This window comes from Cervus elaphus, chromosome 7, assembly GCF_910594005.1.
Source record: "Cervus elaphus chromosome 7, mCerEla1.1, whole genome shotgun sequence".
NCBI lineage: Eukaryota > Metazoa > Chordata > Mammalia > Artiodactyla > Cervidae > Cervus > Cervus elaphus.
The window spans coordinates 27,999,646-28,021,056 of record NC_057821.1 but is presented as its reverse complement, the minus strand read 5'-3'; the positions used below and the strand labels follow the sequence as shown (position 1 = coordinate 28,021,056).

The following is a 21,411-nucleotide window of genomic DNA, read 5'->3' as shown; positions in this document are numbered from 1 at the left end:
AAGGAGGTATCCTTGAGGTGGGAACAGACAGGAGGAAAGATGTCAGACTGAGGATTTTGGAGAGGGAAAGTGGGAAGGGGCAGAGTGGAAATTGAGGGGTGTTGAGGGGCATCAATCAAGAGGCAGATAGGGCTGGGGTCTAGTAACTGCCGCTGAGGGTGGCAGGGAGGGCTGCTCGGGGGAGGCTGGACAGTGTCCCGACTGTCCCCAGTGGAAATCAGGAGGACGGCTGGAAATTGGCAGGATTGTACTCCTGAGGTCTCTACAGAAATTCTAAGAAATATATATCATTCTGTTCTGAGGGTTATTGCAGAAATTCTGGAAGCAGCATCGAGAGAATATCCAGAAGCCAAACACTGGAGAGGCGCGGGTGTATGAGCAGTCACTCAGCTGTTCCTTGCTGCGGCAGTCACTCACCATGGTCTCAAAACCACTGTCTGGGGACAGACAGCAGCAATCAGTGACATGGAAGTCCCAGGCTAAGCCCCGAGCCCTCCCATCCCCTCATGCCACAGGGACTGACCATCACTGACTCCATACCCCACCCTGGACCCCAGAAAGGCAGATCCCCGGAACTGGACAGGGTCAGGGAATGCCAGGGAATCACCAGCCATGAACTCTGTGGAAGATTCCCACGGAAGGTTGGTGGGAAAGAGCCATTCAAAACACAGTGTCAGGGACTTCCCTGGTGGTCCAGTGGCCAAGACTCAGATCCTAATTCAGGGGCCCCGGGTTTGATCCCTGGTCAGGGAACTAGATCCCGCATGCTGCAACCGAAAGATCCCACTAAGCAACTAAGATCACATGAAGCAACTAAGACCTGGTGCACCTTAAATAAATAAATGTTTTTTTAAAAAATTCCTCTAGGAGAGTAAAGAGGAAGACAGCAAAAGACCAAACTCTGGTGAACATGAACTGTTACGGCTCCAGAAGAAAAAGGCAAGACTCAGTGAAGGAGGCTGAGAAGAAGTAGTGGAAGATGTAGTAGAAAAATGGTGCTGGTAGGAACTACCGCTGACAGATGGGGAGAAGGCGGCTCAAGGAAAGGCCAGTGGATCTGGTGAACTCTAGGCCTGCAAGGCTGGGTGTTATAAGGAGGGTAAGCCAAGAAGGGAAGAGGAATGGAAGTAGTGATGTGGAGTAACTGTAAAGAAAAGGAGAGAGAGAGGGAGTGGTAGAACAGTATCTTAGAGTTGTGGGAACCAGTTGGGGTGCAGCTTAGAAGGCTGGTAGAGACTCAATTCGGGAATGGACTGGGCCCAAGATGAAAGGAAGAGGCAGCTTACTGTTCTTTATGAGCAGAGTCATGCAGCTGCTGCCCTTTGGGACAAGGCAGGTGTCAGATCCCAGAAGGCATCCGAGCTCCTTGGTCTCAAAGAGGCATCGATAGCAGCTTAGGTATTTGTTTAAATGTTCCGGTTTAATGATTCCTGGATCATGCAACTCAGACTGACCTGGAACACAGAGAAGCACTGACCCCAAACCCACCTAATTCCCAGACTGGTCAACCCCATTGTTCCCTCCTACCTCCCTACTCAGAAAACCATAAAATCACCAATTCTTGAAAACCACCAGGCTTAATCTAACATCAGAAGCTTTAGTTCTCATAAAAAATCTCCACTCTTTACTCTCATACCTCCTGAAATGAGGAACTCATTCATTCAAGATGCATTTGAGGGGCTAACATGCTTAGCACTCTACAAGCCTCTAAATTTAAAGATTAGGCAAAGCAGTTCATTACAACTTTGGCAGCCCTGTTAAGACAGTGTTTGCTCTGTGACTTGGTTTCACTGTTCCTCACCCAACCCCCAGACTCTCTTTTGAATATGCTCTCTTAATCTGTAATGTTCAGAGTGTGAAAACCTCAGAGCGTATCATCACAGGACAGGAAGAATCTCTCCTTTCTGTAGCCAGGAGACTTCAAACAGCCCAGGGCCACGTTCTTTGTTTGGTTGTCCTTTCACTGAACAGACTCATGAAACTTTGTCCACTAAAGCCCTCCCCAACTACACCATATTCATCTCCCTCCTCCTCTGGTCCCGGGCCCAGATCACATGTTACTGTGCCCCCAAAACCCACTTTCAGACCCAGCAGAGCATTTGGTATGAGGCAGATGCTGAGCAAACACTTTGGATCTGGTTTCTGTGTAGATGGTGCTTTGCAGTCAAGTGGAGTTATCAGGCTGAACTTAGCCTTGTTCTACGCTGTGTATCCTGAGGCTGTCATCTGGCACGTTCCCCCAACCCTTCCCATTCTGTATTGCCCTCAGATTCTCAGAGATTCCCCTTAGTATCTCCATTCAGGTTATTGCTGTTGAGTGAGACAGCCTTGGGGTAATCACCAGAAATCTCCCTCAGAGCGATTATTAGTCTGTTATCAGTCCCCAAGCATATCCCACCAAGCCCACCCATCCCATCTTTCCTCCTGCCTGGTTTTACCTGAATGTCCTTGGTACATGTACTCAGATACTTGGTATCAGGGTTTCTGTATCCAGCAGGTTAGAAAACCCTTCTGACCCCATTGAACCACTTACCAAACACCAAGCTCATCATGACCAGCACTATTAAGAGGACTATGTACAGGGTTTGATTCTGGCTACCTGCATGGCCTTCCATAACATACATGACTGCTCACCAGCGTCCAGTTTGGCCTTATATTGGCCTAAGAGAAGTGGGCAAAGAGGAAGGGGAGAGGCAACATCCTTTGGAGTGGAAATCAATGCTAGAATCTACAGCCAAGGGACAGAGTGTCCTCACCCACGGCCCTAACATCTTGGTTTGGAAATAAGGACCCAGCAATGGGGGAAGGAGAAGGGAACCTTCTTTCAGGTTAATTCAACAGCCATTCATTAGATCACTGCATCAGGTATTGGGGATACAATACTGCACAAAGTCCCTACCCTCACAGAGCACAATCTAGAGTGGAAGACAAGTCAACAATGATGGAGGAAAGGGAAGAGTGTTTCTGGGGGAACTTGGGCAGAGCAAACCACTGAAAAAGAGATTCAGCAACAGAGTACAAGATCAGCTTTCTGTTTGTAAAAGGTTTCTGAGGCAGGGAAACCAGTTTGGCAGCTATTCCTGAGTCCAGTCACAAGATGGCGGCCTGGTCTAGGAGAAGAGAGGGAAGCCGACAAGTGAATGAGCAGCATTTGGAAGGAAGACTGGACAGATTTGGACTTGAGGTGAGGGAGGGGGAATAGGCTTGCCAAAGGGAATGACTATGATAACATTTTTCAGGATGGGGAAGACGTGTCAGAAATCCAAAAAGTGAGGACACCTGAGTTGTGAGTGACCCTACTCAGTCCAGTAGGGGTTCCAGAAAACCAGAGCCTTTCCCTACCCCCCAGCCCACCCCACCCCCCGCTTTTCCGGTCCCGCCTCAGCTCAACCGCAGGTCAGTGGGTCTGATCTCCGGTGCCCATCGGCTCTGGCGCTGTGAGCTCGCTCTCCGCGCCTGGCTGCACCTCAGAGCTTTTGGGAAGATGCGAGGGCGGCCCCCAGCCCAAGTTCAGCTCTTGGCCAGGCGGCTGGAGAGAAACCTGAAAAGGTTGCTCGCTTCGTGGGGACCCAAGCATCCTGCCCTGGTGTGTGTGTTTGTGTGTGTGTGTGTGTGTGTGCGCTTAGTTGCTCAGGGGTGTGTGTACTTAGTCGCTCAGGGGTTAGGGGTGTGTGTGTGTGTGTGTACTTAGTCTCTCAGTCGTGTTCGACTCTTGGTGACCCCATGGACTGGAGCCCTCCAGGCTGCTCTGTCTATGGGGATTCTCCAAGCAAGAATATTGAAGTGGGTTGCCATGCCCTCCACCAGGGGATCTTCCCAACCCAGGGATCGAACCCAGGTCTCGGCACTGCAGGCGAATTCTTTACCGCCTGAGCCACCAGGGAAGCCTGCCCTGGCGGATCACCTAAAGTACTATGCAGCTTCCCCAGAAGGTAGCACTTTGGTGCCAACATCCCTCCCACACCCGGATGCTGCTCCAGGCGCCCCATACGCTTCCTCCGCCAGGGGGCCTCCTGGGCCCACCTCGCCTGCTCCGTCGTAATCTGGCCAAATCAGTCTCTGTGAGAGACAGGTTTTTAGCTTTAAGGGTCAGGAGGGCTACGGAAAGTCCTCGGCTTCCAGGAACGCTCCACCTGCACCAGCTTCCGGTCTGAAGGTCTGGAGCCAGGCCCAGCCCAAGGATTCCCTGCTGTGGTGCCAGATTATTCAAGAATCATCCGGCCTCGGGGTGCTGATGAGGAAGCTAGGACGAAAGGATGGAGACACACCAAGAAAGGTGGACGCGAAAGAAAAAATAAGAGAGAAAAACACACACCACTGCGTTCACCTGAAGAGCCTTGGCATGATAAAAATATAATTATTTTAGAGAAAAGTCAGAGTAATGGCGAACTGGGGAGGAGCACCTGGCATCGATATAAATGTTGAATGAGTGACAAAAAGAATCAGAGAGCGGGGGCTGTTTTCGAAGCAAAAAGGGCAAAGGGGAGGCAGAAGGGAATTGCACAGCACCCTTTGACTCCCTGTCTTGAATAAAAGCGCAACGAGAAGGGATTAGGGGAGCTGAGGTTGGGCTCCCTGAAGGGGTCGTCCTGAGAGGTCCAGAAGACTTGAGGTGAAGTTAAGCTACCGTGGACGCACAGGGTCTGAAAGGGGCCTTCTTCAGGGGGCGTGGCCTTAGGCGCATTGATCCCGCCCTTGCTTCGTTTTGCTTCTCCCCGTCCACGAGACTGGGCGCGGCTTCTGCGCGCGCAGAGCCTCCCCAGTTCGTTGTCACGGTGACGGGCCCTTTGGAGGCTTTCCCCGGGGAAGAGGCGGGGCATTGCGATAGTCGCCTTGGTGACCGCAGCAGCTGAAGAAATCCAAGCTGAGGGCCCCTCCCCCGGGACAAGCGGTATCTGAGGGTAAGCAACCGAATTACCAAAGCAGATCGGGCCAGAGGACAGAGTGCTGCAATTAGGGGACAATAAATCGGGGTGAACAAGGGGCGGAGCTGTAGATGATTGGGCCAGGCGAAAGCCAGGTTCTGTTAGGGGAGTGGCCGCGATACCGCGGTCTAGAAAGGAACTAGTAAGGGCATCTTTAATCCGAATAGAAATGAAAGGAAAAAATGAATGAGTGGGTTCCTGAGGGAGCTGGAAAGGCTTGCTAATTGGATGGATGGATGGAGACCTGGCTATGCCCGACACCTGGGATCCCCACTCTCTGGAGTCTTACACCTTCGGGGCCCTCATTCGTGACAGTGCAGGAAACACATGCTCCTCCCGGGGACACGGAGCAAACCATCAACCCAAGCACGCAACTGAGAGCGGGAGTCCAGCCCCTCACACTGGGAGCAGCTAGGGTGTAGTCTGGGCCAATGAGACGGTAAGATAAAGGATTCAGCCCAGGGGCCATCCCTTCTTCCCATGTTTCCTATCCGTTTGCTAGCTCTCCTTTTTCCCAGCCACCATCCCCTCTCCCAGTTTGCCCAGCAACTATGGGATCCCTGGGTATCCAGGCCTCAATTAGTGCCCGCCACAACAAGAGCCAGAGCCCCAGCTGGTCTGCATCTCAGCTGGTCTCCTGAGACTGCTAGAACCCTGATAAATAGGGTAAAGAGTGGACGGGGGAGCTGGTCCCACCCTGGGGTAGGGGGAGTGTTTCTGAAAACACAGCTGCTGTAAGCCTTGTCAGATGGGAAGTCATCTAAGAGGGTAGACTGAGACTTTTTGGGTGGCGTGGTCAGGAATTCAAATATTGAACCTCACCTCTCCCCACTCACTTCAGGTATCCAAGGGGCCCTCATGGCATACCCACTGTTATCTATAGAAAGTGCAGGAAGAAGGGAGAGGGGAAGTGGTGGTAGAGCCTGGTCAACAGTTTCCCTACTGACCATGGCCAGGAGGAAGGAGTACTTTGTCTCTAGGGTGTGAGAGGTGGGGCCCCCTATTTGCGTTTAAGGAGGTTCCCTTGGCTGAACAAAGACTTGGTTTCCAGGGGACTAATGTGACCTAATGGATCTGGAAGGCCAGGTTCAGAATCATGCAGCTGGTCCCACAGCTTCACATTCCACCCTGTTTGCTCCCTAGGACGGGACAGAGGGGAGGGGTGCCAGTATCAGCTCTCCAGTATTGACTAAAGGTGGAGCATTGTGGAGCTGCAGTCACTCTCCTCTAACCCCAAATAGCAGACATCGTGTCATCTGACAAGTCTCAGATCACTCCTTCCAGTGGAGGCTCAGTGTGTTTCCCTTGAAGGAGCCACTGAGCTGGTTGGGGCAGACAGCCTCTGCCCCTGGGATTGCAGGGGAGCTTTGTGCATTGAGGTTGGAGGAGACACTGAAGTTAGACTGTATCCTGAACCTCACCATATAGTTGCTCATCTTAAGTATCTTGTTCAAAATGGTGGGCCCAGGGTGGTAAACCTAGGGGTATTTCATCTGGGAAACAGGTTTCCAAGGGAAGAAGGTGGCCAAGCAACAAAGTGATGGGTGGGAGAGGGATTCATTCTGTTCCACAACATCCAAGGAATGGAAATAGAATGGAAGAAATAGCAACCCACTCCAGTATTCTTGCCTGGAGAACCGCATGGACAGAGGAGTCTGGTGGGCTACAGTCCACGAGGTGGCAAAGAGTCAGACATGATTGAGCAACTAATGCTACAAGGAACCAATAGTGTTTCCTGGTTCAAACCAAGAACATTCTAACAGCTGTCCAGTAAGGCGAAGTATGGCTCTGGGAAGACCTGCGTCCTTGGCATCTTGTCCTCAGTCCCTGGCAGGGCCTGTGTTTGTTGAATTGCAAAGAGAGTGTGAGGAGAGAGACTTGACATGGTGAGGAGGCTGTGCAGGGCTTGCTGCGTACAACATGGGAAACAAGCCATTCCTCACTCCCCATGGAAAGAGCAAGAACTAAGCAAGGAAAACTGGAGGTACTGATGCTGAACCATGCAGTCTGGGCCTAGAAATCGGTAGAATTACTGCATAGGTGTAAGTCAGGTGCTAGGAAGTACTTTGTAAACAACAGAGCTCATGAACTGTGAGCATTGGAGACAACTGTGGTCTCCTGGGGTGGTTGTATGTAGGAAGCCCTAGGCAGGCACCAGGGAGGCTGCACAGTGGTGATGGGTAGGCATGCCAGGGAAAGGTGAGGGCTGGGGACCCAGTGCACAAGGACAACTCAGGTTGGGGGCTGATTGCCTGGGGCAACAGCAGAGATGGTGAGGGTTAAATTGATTGCCTGAAATGGGGTTTCTCAAAGCCCAGTCATTTGGAGCTTCAACTCTTCTCCACTCCCAACCCTGGCTTCCTGGAGAGCTGGGAAGTCACAAAATGAGCCAGCCGGTAGAAAAAATACTTTTATTAATGATTAGGAATAACTCATTCATTTAATGCAGGATGTGTGTTGGGGAAGGTTAGGTACTGCCGGATGGATGAGGGGAAACGTGCAAGAGGAACGGTGAGAATGGGGGGGTGGTCCCCCTGCTTGCCAGAAACTATAAACAGCAAAATAAACACAGAGAATCACAAACACGGTCCTTCCTCATGTCTCCGTCCATCCGTTCTTCCAGAATGAGTCCCAGTGTGGTCCCTAGAGGTGCCAGGGCATCTGGAAGTTCTGGGCTGGAAGCGGGGTGCAGTGTGTGGCTTCAAAGTTATTCAGATGCTTCTGAGCCTGAGGGGAGAAGGTGGGCCAGGTAGGGTGCAGAGCACGGACACCTTCTGAACCAACTACCCACTTTAAAGAAGCTGTTCCTTCCAATGCTTACAGGGTACCCCCCTCCCCAAGCCCCACTTGTGCCCCTGGCCATTCAGGCACCTTCTTCCTGCTTCCCACGCCTTAGCTCACCAGAAACAAAGCCAGCTGCCGTCTTCCATCTGCACTCATGTCCTCCCCTGCAGAGAGAAGGTGCTCAAACACGGGCCACCCATCTGGGTATTCACCCCCTTCCTGGGCTCTTCCCAACCCCTTCTGCCCCAGCACTCCTTACCCACGCTCCAGGGGAATTCAGGCCCATGTTCTGCCTGGTAGGAGCGGAGGACGGACAGGCACCAGTCCTCCTCCACCTCCCACCGGCTGTAAATCGAGGCTGGTCATGGGGAGAGATGAGTGCCCATCAGCATCCTGGTCTTGCCAGGCCCCCAACCAAAGCCCTCAGCAGATCCCCTTTCACCTTCCTCCAGCTGTGAGGAGGCCTCCAGCCACTGCTTCACCACTCGAAGACCCTCCTCTGCCATCACCCGGGGATACCTATGGAGGAGCACCGGGACAGGCGGTCAGGACCCAGTCCTCTTCACTCCTCATCCCCGAACCTCCCCCTCTCCCTGCACTGATGGCAGTACAAACATGTATGTGTGCGCACACACACCCTGGTTCTCACCGATGCTGCAGGAGTTTCAGCAGGAGGTCATTGCCTCGGTTAGACATGATCTCCTCAGGAATCCTGGGGGGAGAAGAATGGACACTGGAGGTTGGGGAGGAAGGGTCTGGATACCTGGGTTTCTGGTGGGCACTGTTTGGAGTGGGGGGCAACTTCCTAGCTGTCTCTGGGATCTGGGAGGGCAGAAGTTCCCAGGCACTCACGTGGTGATGATCTCATCTCTGGTTCTGCGGATCAGCAGCACAGGGCCCTGGTACCTTCAGAGGACAGCACAGTGGGGAGGGAGACCTCAGAGCGGGGACAGGTGACAACTGACTGCCTCACCCCAGCACTGGCTGTATTTTTTTTCAGGCTTTGCTGGGAGATCCCTGATGTGCCAGGCATGAACCAACTAGCTGCCAGATCATGAGAAGGTCCAGGGTCCCAGGGAAGCCAGGAGGGGTTGGGGTGGTGGGAGGGCCCCTCAGAGGACATGGGGCAGTGGCTTATGCTTGTACTTTGGTACTAATTTCAGCATTTGAACACTCAGCAGCATCTCTACAGGGGATGAGGTGGGGGAAGGGTATCAGAGGCTAGACACTGGCCGGCCCTCACCTGCACAGCTGCTCTGCATTGTTTAGATTGAGATGCTGCCTCACAGTCCTGGTCACCAGGCCCCCTAATGTGAGATAAATGTGAAAGGACAGCAGAGACAAAGCCCCCTGCCCAACACAAAGGTCCCCATTGTCCACGGAGATAGAAAACGGAGTTTCCCAGACAGGGGAGTCCCCCTACTTCTCAACAATGCAGTGGCCTACTCCCCACCCACACAGAGGGGAACCATCTCCAGTGAGAACGTCTTCCAGGTCCAGCCCACCTCTTCCCTCAAAGGCAGGCCTGGGAGCTGCACTCACTCCAGCTGTCTGGCATGACTTTCAAGGCCAAGGGCACCAGGTCATCAAAGGAGGCATCCAGGATCACGGCACTAATGTCCGGGTAAGACATGGCTGCCCACGTAGCTGGTACCAGGAAAGGAAAGAAAAGGTGAGGACCAAGGGGCTCCTGCCCACCCCCACCCTCATCCCCCTGACCCTACAGGCCCACCCCATCCTCCCTACTAAGTTAGCCCCAGGTCTCGCCTTAATCCCTTGCTTCACTAGGCCAGGGCACTGTCCAAAGAGAACAATGAAGTGCCCTGAAGACAATACCAGAGGCAACATTTACTCCTTGATCTCCCCACCCCAGGACCTAGGTTCTACTTTTAATCATCGGGCACAAGGTGGGGAGGAAATGTGAAGTGTACTCAAATATGATAGCTTCTTCCAGACCCAGTCAGAGAGCCCACCTATTCTCTCCTCCACCCCACTCCTGGGGGGACACAGAGATGGCCTGAGTGCGCCTACAGTAGCAGGGTAAGAAGGAGGTGGGTACCAGTGAAGCCGCCGATGGACCAGGCATAGAGGATGATATCCTGTGGCTGAAAGCCCAGGCGGTGGATGGCAAACTGGACCACCACATCCATGGCGTTGGCCTCATTCTGTGGGAACGGCACCCCCTGCAGGAAGAAGGGCAGAGGGTCAGCACAAAAGACCACCTGCCCACCACCCCCACCCTCCCAGCATGGACACTTCCTGCAGCTACACTGCAATAGACAGTGAAGATGGAACTGCAGCTCTGAACAGACAATTCAGAGAGCTATCATCTTACTTAATGGAATAGACTCCAGTCAGTGGCATTAAAAGTAAATAAATAATAGGGCCATGAGAGGGGCTGTTCACTCTAGAAACCAGTCATTTATAACAAGATCCACTATCTCCCCTCCTGCTAAACCCCCAATGTAACAGAAGGAGGCTTGCAGCTCCCCGCCCTTGGCACCCAGGTCACAGGTGAGTGGGAGGTCCTATAGAAATATAGACCCCTTTCCCTGACTCCAGTGACTGACCACAGGGAGACAGACTATAATTCAGGAAAAAGAAGAGATTTCAGAGAAGGTCTCACCGTGCTTCCAGCAAAGCCTGGATGATTCCAGCCCAGGACTGAATATCCAGCTGTAACACAGAGGGAGGAAGGGCTGGGACCTCATGGCCTATGACCTCTGGCCACTCTCTGCTCCTAGCTCTGAGGGAAGGAGCAGGAGGACACTGGAACTCTTAACACCCAATTCAGAGGCAAATAACTCCAAGCCTTCCCAGAATGGGAAGATGACAAAAAGGTTCTGACGCAGCAGAAAGGAGAGAGATGTGACTATTGAGGCGTGGGAACAGAACCAAGAACGTAATAGGGTAAGGGACACAGCCCAAGGGGAGGGATGTAAGGTTAGCAAAGCAAATGGGTAGTAGGCTTTTCCCGAAAGGCAAGGGTCTCAAACCTCACTCAGAGAAGGTGGTTAGGCCCTGGGAGGTCCTATCCATGTGGGGAGGTGGGGACATTCCATCCCACAGGGCGGAGATAAGATGGCTGAGCCATGGGCCTACCTTCCAGAGGTGTGGAGACGCAGCCCACCTCATAGAAGCCTGCGTTCCCCTCGCAGCAGATCACCTAGAAAGGGAGCAGGAAGAAGCCCAGTTGGGGTTGAAAATCCCCCTACTGGCAGGGAGGGCAGCATGTGGGGGCTCTACACGTGGTAAGCGCTAAGAGGCAACTATTACGATGATGTCTTTTTGGTCCCTGCATGTCAACTCCTTCATCCATTTCCCTCTTACAGGGATTTCCTACACCAAGAAGTTGGTAGGGAGGAGGTGGGAGCTGGGATTGTCCCCACTGGGCTTCCTCAGGGCTGCGGCAGACCCCACCACTTCCACTGCCCTCCCCACGCGCTGCCTTTGGGCTCCCCGCTCACCAGCTTCTGTCCCTGGGGCTCAGCTGTCCCTCGTCGGTCCACAAACATGGTGTCAATTTCATTGCCATCGCAGGCCAGCAGCTTTGCCCGGCGCCCATGACACTGAGTGGAGGAGATGCATTGGCCAAGTTGGAAGGGCGGGAGGCCCCATTCATGGGTGGGGGAAGAAGGGCTGTTGGGGGTGGGTGGTCCTGGGTAAGGGGGCCTTACCTCTTCCACCAATCGGGCCTGGCCCTGCAGCAGCACAGGCATGAGGGCCTTCTGGAGCAGGTACACAGAGCCTGGATAGAGCATCCGGCGCCCCAGGGTATGTGCTACCAGGTAGCTGTGGGGAACACGGGGTCGATGAACCTCAAACACAGAGGAGTCCAGGGACCATCCTGGCCCGAGCACTCACAGACTGTGGTCTGCCTCACCTCTGACCCTCACAGTTTCGTTTTTCCTTTTCTAGGACTTAATGAACCAATATATGTACCAATTTTTCAATGTCTTTTGTTTGGTTTTTGGCTGTGCCATGTGGCTTGTGGGATCTTCCTTCCCCGACCAGAGACTGAACCCATGTCCTCAGCAGAGAAAGTGTGGCGTCCTAACCACTGGACTGGCAGAGAACTCTCTTCTCTAACTATTTTTACTGCAACCTTTTTTTTTTTTTTTTTACTGCAACCTTTTAAAGATACTTTATATCGTGGTCTAGGACACACATATGTACATATTCATCTTGAAAGTTTTATGAGATAATACTTTGTATATACGACAAGTAAAAGCAAAGTAATTAACAATTATGATTCTGTTAATGTATTTATTAAAAGTCCCCAAATAAATAATACTGTTTATTATGATATGCCCGGTTATCTGCCATGTAGTAGGTGCTGAGAGCCTAGCACAGGGTACTCTGAGCTTAATAAATATTTCTTGAACAAATGCACTAATTTAGACACATCAGATGTGGCAGGTGCCACATCCTTAAAAAGATAGTTAACCATGTCCAGTCAATCCCAAAGGAGGATCTGTCCCCAGAAAACACTACAAACCTGTCCAGCATCCCCCCCTCAACATCTCAAACTTGGCTCATCCCTCTGATCAATCAGCACGGGTCCAAAACCCACCACCAAGTCCACCCCCTTCCTTGGTATCTTCCAACCTGCCTCCGAGCCCCCAGCAACAGAAAACTCCCACAGTGGCCCGGCCACTGGAAGATCCGAGTGGTCACTGTGGTTACTTGGGCTTTACCTCGTACTCTCGGGTATCCAGGCAAGGAGGAAGCCCTTCAGAGTGTGTTAAATCTCACCAACTCTATGAGGCAGGCTGTTCACAGATGCAGAGGCTGGAACTGCCTCACAGTGGGAAAACCAAGCAGCAGCAGGGCCAGGCTAGGGCCACAGCTGCCAAAAGACCCTGCAGCTGCCAAGGCCGTGCATCCCCTTCCCACCCACAACCTCATCCTTCCCCCTCAGTCTCGCTGAAAGAGCTGTTGTGTCAGACACAACTGTGTTAACATCCCAGCTCTTCAGGCACCACCTAGGAGGCTGTGGAGCTCTCTGAACCTCTTGCTTTTCACACACACACAATGCGATAGCCATGGCACCAGGCCTAATAAATGACAGTCATCCTCCAGTGGAGCACCCTATCCTGGAGCCCGCACCCCATGTTCCCTCCACCTCAGCTCGCCTCTCCTCCCTGCCTTCCTACCTGGTGATCTGACAAGGCAGCTTCTTGACTTGGTTGAGGAAGGTGTCGGCCGTCCCCCGATGCAGGGGCTCTGGGCGGAGCAGGGCCACACCCTGGCGGGAAGGGCCCCCCCGGGACTCCTTCCTGAGGAATGGAAAGATGCAGGGGAGCATGGGGTGAGGAGGAGCAAGCTGGACGTCTGAGGTCCGTAGGATGGTGGGGTCTAGGAATGAGGAGACGGTGCTGGAAGGCAGGCACTGGACCCCAGGAGGGGCTGGAGGTGGGGGACAGCTCAGAGCAGGGAGGCAGCGAAAGAACTGGGGCCTCACCGGCTGCTGGGTTCTTCCCAGTGGAAGTCAACTGGCCAGCTCCTGAAGTCGAAGTTGTAGTTGGCGAGCTGTCTCTGTGGTGGGCAGAGAGATATGGGGGATGATTAGGGGAGTTGGAGCGGGGAGGCCCACCTACCCACCCTGGACACTCCCACCACCCAGAGGACTGGCCCCCAAACATCATGGGGGGACACACAGAGGTTAGCACCCTCTGGTTCGCAGATGGAAAGTTCTGCCAGGACCAGCAAAATCAGGAAAGAGAGGATGCCCTGTTAAGGTATCAAGACTGGCCTGTCTGCCCTCCTCCAGAAGAGGAACCGAAGACTCTTCCCTTTTCTAAAATCTAAGGCTGACTCACCCCCAGCAGGGGTGGCTGGAGGGGCTGGTGCTTCTGAGGGAGAAGGCAGGGAGCCTGTTGGCTGGTCATTGCTCCCTTCCCCACCTGGGTCCTTCACACAATGCTGACTTGAAGGATCAAAACCTCTGTCCCAAGACTGGGTGAGAGGGAAGGAGGGAAGTCGTACACACAGGAGCCCCTGTGCAACCGGGCCACCATCTGAACTAAGCTCTCTCTGATTGTTCTATCCTTCTGGCCACCTCCCTTCCCTCAGCTCCTGCTGCCACGGGTCACCCAGACCCCCTGTGCCTCCATTCACTCCACCGATCAGTCCATGTGCTTTTTGAGGGCAGCGGGAGCTGTGCTGTATTCCTTCCACTCTGCTGTATTCCCTCCCCCGCCCCCAGAGCTCCCAGAACTCTATTTTGAGAATAGTTTTTTTATTTTCTGTCACAGACTGTTTTTTTTTTTTTTTTGACATTTTCAAAAATAACTGGACTGAGAGAGAGCAATAGAAACATTCTACAAAAATGTAAATGGTGAAACAAAACAAAACGCAGGGAAGCAAATTTCAGGCGAGCTCTGTTCAGGCCTGGACCCAAACACAGGCTGAGTCACTTCCTTGCTTGGTGACTCTGCCTGGGTCTTGTAACCTCTCTTTGCCTCTATTCCCTCAGACATATAAAGAAGGGTAATAATGCCACCTCACACTGTGGTTGTGAGTATTAGAAAGGGTGTATGCAAAATGCGTGGTGGAGCATCCTTACAAAGCTCCATAAGTGGTGGTGTGGAGCAACCAGTAATCTGACAATGGTGGTCAGAGCTGTTTGATCCCAGGGACCCCTTTGTAACAGGAAAGAGCTTTATAGGGCCCTGAAGTCCCTTCTCAAAGATAATCACATGCCAGCACTGGCTGGGCTGGCACAACTCCAAGGACTCTCTGCCCTAGCCTTTCTCCCTCCCGGCACCATGGTGTGCTCTTGAGCACCCTAAGGATGGTGCTGTCTGTCTGTCTGTCTGTCTTGTCCCATCCCTGAACAAAATTAGTACAGTGTTCAGCACACACAAAAAATAAACAAACATTTGGGAGAACGAGCTGATGTGATAGCGAGAAAACCCCTTCTAGGAAATGCTGTGGAATGTTTCCACGTCTAGACAATTCTGCAGACAGACAGTAGAGGATTGCTCTGGTGGAATATTCCATCAGAAGTGGGAAGGGAAATTTCCTCGGGCAGACAGTTTACTTGTGGAGGGGAGAAGGGGTCCAGCCATGTGCAAGCAAATGCCCAGTGTGGCGGGTGGGGAAACACATCTGCCTGCTTGGGCAAAGCTGGCTGGTGACTGGGGAAACAGCTGAGCCTCTCACCTTGTTTTCTGCGGAGTGGTTCCTATGTGTTGCCTCTAAAATGGTGATGAACTGCCGGTACTGGGGGTTGGTCCAGCGGCCAATGCCTGGTGGAGAGAGGATAGGAAACCATATTAGGAAAACTGGGAAGCAGGATGGGAAGGTTTCAGGAAGAGACTCAGAGATGGGCAAAGAGAAGTGAGAGCAGAAGAACAGAGGGCCCTGGATCTGGGGAAACAGGTGACCTGAGCCGACTCCCTTCCACCATATTCCAGCCACGGGCATTCTTCCCCTCCATAACTTCTCTAGTTGGTTTCTTCCTAGACTATGGACCTTCCACCCTTCAGGAAGTTCATTCTTCCCAGTCTTAAAACACCTGTCACTTGCCCTCAGACTTTACCCTTGCTAACCCTGGGTTTTTCTCCTTGTCCCTCTACCCTTCTCCAATGCTACCTTTCTGTCTTCTCCTGCAAATTCTAACTCTGTGCATCTGGCTTCACAGCTCTTATCCCATAATTACTTCATCACTACATCTGAGTCCCCTTCCTCTCTGTCTTCATTCTCTTTTAACTGTGCCTCTCAGCACTCTTCCTATCTGTCCAGATTCCTTTCTCCTGTTTCCTGGGTCCATCTTTGCCTCCTTTCAATTCCTGGGCTCCTCCTCTCCTGCCTCCCTTTCCCTTCCCTCCCTGAATCGAAGGCTATTCTCAACACTGAGCTCTTTTTTCTCTTTGCTCAGCCCCTCATTGATCGTATCTGCTTTCCCTTCACTGCTGGGAAGTCTCAACTGACTTATCTGCCTCTCCTGACCTGACAGGTGTCAGACATGGGACAGACAGGGGAGAGACAGCAGGAAAGCAGACACACAGGTCCTGGTGCTCAGAGAGGTGGCATTTTGGTTGGGAGTGGGGTGGGGCTGGAGAGAGACAATAAATGAGTAAACAAGAAAAATTAAGAGAGGGATAAAGGCTATAAAGAAAATAAAAGCAGAAGGAACTAGAATGCTGTGTATCATCAAGGGGAGCGCCCCCAAACAATACTGAGAATGAAAAGAGCTAAAGAATGATTTGGATGGAATGATGTCATTTGTGCTAAAAATGTAAACTGCACCCCTCCAAATGCTATATACTGTTTATACTTGTCATTTTGCACAGATTCTGAGAGGCAGATTATTTTTTTCACATTTGAAAACTCTGCAACTGATAATGCATTTACAATTCAGAGCAGTTTAGATGTGATGGAATGAGGTCGGTATTTTGTAAAAGTATAAAAATATAAACCAGGAAAAAGAAAAACCCACACCAGATGACCATGGTTACTTCTGGGGCTGGGGAAGATTCCAACAGGAACGCCAACTCTGTAACGCTTTAGCACTGGGTTGGCCAAAAAATTCGTTCAGGCTTTTTCCACTCTTACAGAAAAACCTGAATGAACTTTTTGGTCAATCCTGTATTTTACGGACAAAAGGTATTTGAAGCAATAAGTGCAAAAAACAAGCATTTTAGTTCTGATATTTTGTTTTCTGGACTTCTCTGTACCTAATTTCTCCCGACCAATGGAAAAAAAAAATTGAAAATTAAGGCAAAACTGAGGAGTGGGAGCAACTTTTAGATAGGCAGGGTGGGCCTCTCTGGGGAGGGAGCTCAGCCCTGTGGAAATCAGGAGGTGAAACGGGTAGAAGGTCCTCACCCCAGACTGGACCCAAAGGCAGCCGCCCAGCTCCTGACCCCACCCCTCCCTTCTTAGGTATCCCCCTCACCCAGTTTTCATCTTGTGTACCTGCCAGAGGGCAATGGTTTGGCTTATCTCTTTTCATTTTTTAAATTGTGAGATAACAACATATTTACATAAAGCATACATTCAGTTTAAAGTACAAACATTCCTGGGCTTATCACTGGGGGTCAAGAAAGAGAACAAAGCCATCTCCCACCAGGGGTCCTCCCCAGCCTGTTCTCTCCCCTTCCCAGGCAATCACTCTCCCGACTTTTGGCTTTTAAGACAATCATGCCTGTGTTTCTCTTTAGTGTTGTGGCGCTTATTTCTGTATCCATTGGAACTTTATGTAAATGGAAACATAGTGCATAAATTATTTGGTGGTCACCAGTTACAGCTGTGAGATTCATCTGTGTAGCTGAGTGTAACCAGTTTGTTCAGTGCCTTGCTCTCTCGTGTTCTGTGGTGGGACTCGACCCTCTAATGTATTTAACCATCCTGCTATGTGGGGTCATGGAGTCCAGTTTAGGATTATTACAAACATACATGGATATGTATGGAACTGTTGGAGGGTATATGCAGCTTTTCTAGATAATAGCAAACCTTTTTGCTAAGTATTTGTTCATACTTGTGCCTCAAGCCCTTTAAGGAAAAGATCATGTCTTGACCACTGACTACTCCCCCTCAGGGCCTAGCACCAAACAGTATTTGCAGATGGTATTTAATGAATATTTACCCAATGATGGACAGATCCAAACCAGGTTCCCTCTCCACCTACCTCGGAGACAGGCCACGCCCGCCAGCAGTAGAAGCAGTGTCCCAGCATAGTGAGAAAATGGCACCACTTTGGACAAACTCAAGTAACCTGGGAGGGGAGAAGGATCATGTGAAAAGCCTTTCCCACTGCCCCCCAGCCCTTCTTCCAAATTCAGTCCCAACTTCCCCACCACACCCTCTCTGGGGGACAGCAGGCCCTCAGAGGGAGAAGATGCCTGATGGAAGAGGGAAGCCAAGCCATCCTCATCACAGGTCCCCTTTCCTCATTGGGGAATCGACTCAGCTGCCAACAATCTGCCCATTTCCTGTCCCACCACCTTTGAAATCACACTGACCTTTCCTGTACAAGTAGAAGAAGGCGAAGGGAGAGGAGTAGTAAGAGATGGACCAGAAGACTGAAGCCTGCAGCAGAGAGACAGGGACAAGCCATCAGTACACACACACACAGGTCTGCCATTACCAGGCCTAGGCTCTGAGCAAAGTGAATAACCTGAGGGATATCACATCAAGTACCTATTCTGTGCATGACACCATGCACACAGTAGGTGCTCAATTATTTGCTGAAAGGTAGTGTGTCAAGAGTGTTAACAGAGGCTGGAAAACTAGGCATGGCTTCTATTTTCTTCCTCTCATCATCTCTGGACATAATTTCATCACATGTAAAGACCAGTCTCTTTCCACTCAAGGTAATCAAGCCTTTTCAATCAGCCCTGCTCAAGACAGTCACTGGCCCAGTCCCTAAGAGATGCACAAATGTCACCAAAGGAACCTTGCCAGAGAGAACAGCTGTCTCTGCAGCCAAAGAGGTTAGTTGCCAGGGAGGACAGGTCACTGGGGACTGCAGGACTCAGCACCTGCAGATGGTCGCGAAAGTAAACACGGTTTCCCCACGGTTCAGGCTGCCCCAGAGAAAGCCGTACATAGGCCAAAGGGAGTACCAAGTATGCACGCTGGAGAGCTGTCTGTGTGTATGCATGTTGGAGATGCCTGCTGCAGAGCCCAGAGCATCCCCCACCCCCAGGGGCACTGCCTTCTCCCAGGATGGGAAGGAGAAGGTTCAAGAGGGCAACTGGGTCTGAAAAGATGTGGTAGTCCCAGATGCCAGGGCAGACATACCAGTGCCAGGATGCTGTCGGCATGTTTCTCGAGGGCACGGGGCTGATAGTACGTATCCTGCCAAAACAGATGGCCGAATTAAGGACCCTGCTCCTTGACAAGGCCTCCACCATCCCTTTTGGAAGGCCTGATGCGTGTTCTGCAACACTCCAGTCCTAGCCCCCAAAGTCATCTCTCCTGGGATGTCTCTGCTTCCCCTCTTCCCGACCCTGACTCATAACCTGATCTCTCACTCCAGATCCTGAGAACAAACACAGGGGGCTGGACTTGGAAGCAAAAGTGAAAGCAGCTCTGGCCGACTTTTGCTCCTTTTCCGCAACCCAGTTTCAAATGGGTTGTGGGCGGATGGGGATCGGGGTTAGGGAAGAAACGGCACCATGACAACTTTAGGACGGAAAGAAAACCATTGGAAGAGCAGATTCATTAAGGAAGAGAATGTGGCTGGGGGTGGGCAGTTGTAGAGTGCAATGAACATAATTTCAGAGTACCGATAAAAAGGAAGAGTGCATTTAGGGGCACTGCCTACCACCTCACCGGCTTTCTTGAACACAGTGATCCTGAGGTCTCTAAGGCAGACTAGGGGTGGGGTGGGGGAGACCGGATATATGATATGTTGCAGAAGTCATTTTGAAATTCAAGGCCAGGGGAGATAAACGGAACCGGGTGAGGCACGGGATACGAGGAAATTGAGAGTTTGATAGCAAAATCATCCAGCTCCGGAATCCGAGCGGGGTCTCTTCCAGGACTTAAGAGTCAATTGGGAACGGCATGAACCACGACGAGCAGGGTGAGGGGTCGCGAAAGGAAAAAGCTAGGAGTGGCAGTCGGAATGAGAAAGCACTGGCAAACAGCAGTAAAGCAGGCGGTCAGTCCACAGGCGTGACTTTAACCCAGGAAGCACAAAGAGCACAGACTTTGCGGACAACTGGCTTGACAAGCAGGCTCCCCCGATTTCCAATAATGGGTGCTTCTGGGGAGCAAAGGCCGCAAAGGGGTTTGGGCCGTACTATGTGTTTAACCAGGGGAGAATCGACTCACCCAGGAGCTGGAGTGGGGGTTAGTGACTGAAGTTGGAGTCCCAGGGACGCTGGACGGGGCCCTTTCAGAGTCCCTTTCCCGGTAGATTTTGTAGAGCCGGGGGCCTAGGACGCAGCTTAGCAGCTTCGCCATGGCCCCGGCCCGGGCCGCTGCTCTTCCAGCAGCAGGTCCCCCTGTTGGCCCCGCCCTCCCAGGGCCGCTAAGGTGTTGCGTGCCCTTGACGTCAGCACGTACCGGCTCCGCCTCGCGCCGAGTTGAGACAGTTTCAGCGCTTCTTGAGCAGGGTTTCCTGTACTTGGAGCTACGGGTGCGGCAGTGGTCAGAAATTAGTTGGAGGCGTTTGGATCGTGGAGAGTTAGAAGTGTCATGACACATGGTTAAGTCACTTTTTTCTGCCCCTTAATATTGGCAGACTCTCGAGCGACAGTGGGAACAAGGGGTAAGATTAGCATTTGAAAAGAGCAACAAAAAAGATATCTAGGAATACATCTAAGAAAAGAAATGCAAGATTTTAGGAACAAATTACAAAAATTACTGAAAGAGGTAAACGAAAGCTTGAATAAATAGAGAGCTACGCCATGGTTATGAATAGGAAGATTTAGTATCGTTAAGATGTGTGAAACACTGGTTGAAAACAAAAGGATGAATTATCGCACTTAAACGAGAACAATTCTCAGAATCATAATTACATACAACGTGACACCATAGTATAAAATTAAAAAATACATAAAATTCAATGATCAATTATGTGAAAGATAAAGAGCAAATGTATAACACTGTTACACAGCACAGAGGATCGTTGGCTGAAAGGGTAATATTCTGTTTCTCAAAAGGTATACTGTTTTTTTTTCTTTGTACTGTACACCTACATAATATATAAACCCTTTAGCTTTTCATTGTAGTAAACACATATACAGAAAGGTGCACTAATTAAATATATCTGTGAGTCTGATTCATAGATAAATTCATTTGTGTCGTGTAAGTGATGTCATACGATACTTGTCTTTCTGACTTACTTCATTTGGGCTTCCCAGGTGGCGCTAGTGGTAAAGAACCTGCCTGCCAATGCAGGAGACTTAAGCAACTTGGATGGGAAAGATCCCCTCAAGGAGGGCGTGGCAACCCACTCCAGTATTTTTGCCTGGAGAATCCTATGGACAGAGGAGCCTAGTGGACGACAGTCCATAGAGTCACGAAGAGTTGGACACGGCTGAAGTGACTTAGCATGATGCATGCTTATTTCACTTAGTATGATAATCTCTAGATCCTTCCTTGGGTAACCACTATTTTAATTTAACTTCAGAGGTTTCTTTTGCCTGTTTTTGAACTTTATATAGGTGCTCCCCAGGGGCCTCAGTGGTAAAGAATCCCCTGTCAGTGAAGGAGATGGAGGGGTTTTTTTGTTTTTGTTTTTGTTTTTGGAAATGCAGGTTTGATCCCTGGGTCAGGTCATGTCGGACTCTTTTCGACCCCATAGACTGTAGCCCGCCAGGCTTCTCCATCCATGGGATTTTCCAAGCAAGAATACTGGAGTGGATTGCCATTTCCTTCTCCAGGGGACCTTCCCCACCCAGGGATTGAACCTGGGTCTCCTGCATTGCAGGCAGACTCTTTACCATCTGAGCCACCAGGGAAGCCCTGGGTCAGGAAGATCCCCTGGAGAAGGAAATGGCAACCCACTCCAGTAATCTTGCTTGGGAAATCCCATGGACAGAGGAGCCTGGTGGGCTACAGTCCATGGGGTCGCAGAAGAGTCAAATATCACTTAGTGACTAAGCAACAACAGCCAACTTAATATACATGGAATCATATAGTACGTGCCCTTTGTTTCGGACTTTACTCTCATGTTTGTGAGATTCAGCCTTGTTGCATATTATTGTGATTTGTTAATTCTTGTTGCTATCGTTATGTG

General features: G+C 51.1%; 2 protein-coding genes and 1 long non-coding RNA gene across 4 annotated transcripts; 1 reads left to right on the top strand and 2 right to left on the bottom strand.

Moving 5' to 3' along the window:
* Window positions 1-273: 273 nt before the first annotated feature.
* Window positions 274-2,624, bottom strand: LY6G5C (lymphocyte antigen 6 family member G5C). The gene is made up of 3 exons (XM_043906932.1): window positions 2,517-2,624; window positions 1,287-1,443; window positions 274-437 (listed from the first exon to the last, which is right to left on the bottom strand). The coding sequence occupies exons 1-3, from the start codon at window positions 2,622-2,624 to the stop codon at window positions 274-276; spliced, it is 429 nt and encodes a 142-aa protein (XP_043762867.1).
* A 2,144-nt stretch (window positions 2,625-4,768) lies between these two features.
* Window positions 4,769-11,984, top strand: LOC122697280. Of its 2 annotated transcripts, none has more exons than XR_006342032.1 (3): window positions 4,769-4,901; window positions 8,710-9,381; window positions 11,628-11,984. It is a non-coding gene; the product is annotated as an uncharacterized LOC122697280 (long non-coding RNA). The 2 variants fall into 2 exon arrangements; XR_006342031.1 differs by lacking the exon at window positions 4,769-4,901 and adding an exon at window positions 8,186-8,326.
* On the bottom strand, window positions 7,323-19,705 carry ABHD16A (abhydrolase domain containing 16A, phospholipase). The gene is made up of 20 exons (XM_043907873.1): window positions 19,500-19,705; window positions 18,462-18,518; window positions 17,681-17,747; window positions 17,347-17,433; window positions 14,877-14,962; window positions 13,174-13,247; window positions 12,866-12,988; window positions 11,387-11,501; window positions 11,177-11,278; window positions 10,812-10,875; window positions 10,336-10,385; window positions 9,769-9,892; window positions 9,252-9,356; window positions 8,953-9,016; window positions 8,562-8,615; window positions 8,359-8,421; window positions 8,152-8,228; window positions 7,969-8,067; window positions 7,827-7,873; window positions 7,323-7,652 (listed from the first exon to the last, which is right to left on the bottom strand). The coding sequence occupies exons 1-20, from the start codon at window positions 19,629-19,631 to the stop codon at window positions 7,569-7,571; spliced, it is 1,674 nt and encodes a 557-aa protein (XP_043763808.1). The 5' UTR covers window positions 19,632-19,705; the 3' UTR covers window positions 7,323-7,568.
* Window positions 19,706-21,411: the final 1,706 nt, after the last annotated feature.

Excerpts from the sequence above, each read along its gene's own strand:
- LY6G5C (XM_043906932.1), bottom strand. The coding sequence starts at position 2,624 with ATGTATGTTATGGAAGGCCATGCAGGTAGCCAGAATCAAACCCTGTAC. Across the intron at positions 1,444-2,516 it reads TTGGTAAGTGGTTCAATGGG|TTGCATGATCCAGGAATCAT; the intron begins GTCAGAAGGGTT and ends GGTCAGTCTGAG. Across the intron at positions 438-1,286 it reads GACTCTGCTCATAAAGAACA|ACAGTGGTTTTGAGACCATG; the intron begins GTAAGCTGCCTC and ends GTCTGTCCCCAG.
- ABHD16A (XM_043907873.1), bottom strand. The coding sequence starts at position 19,631 with ATGGCGAAGCTGCTAAGCTGCGTCCTAGGCCCCCGGCTCTACAAAATC. Across the intron at positions 14,963-17,346 it reads GGGCGTGGCCTGTCTCCGAG|GCATTGGCCGCTGGACCAAC; the intron begins GTAGGTGGAGAG and ends TCTCTCCACCAG. Across the intron at positions 11,279-11,386 it reads AGGCCCGATTGGTGGAAGAG|TGTCATGGGCGCCGGGCAAA; the intron begins GTAAGGCCCCCT and ends TCCTCCACTCAG.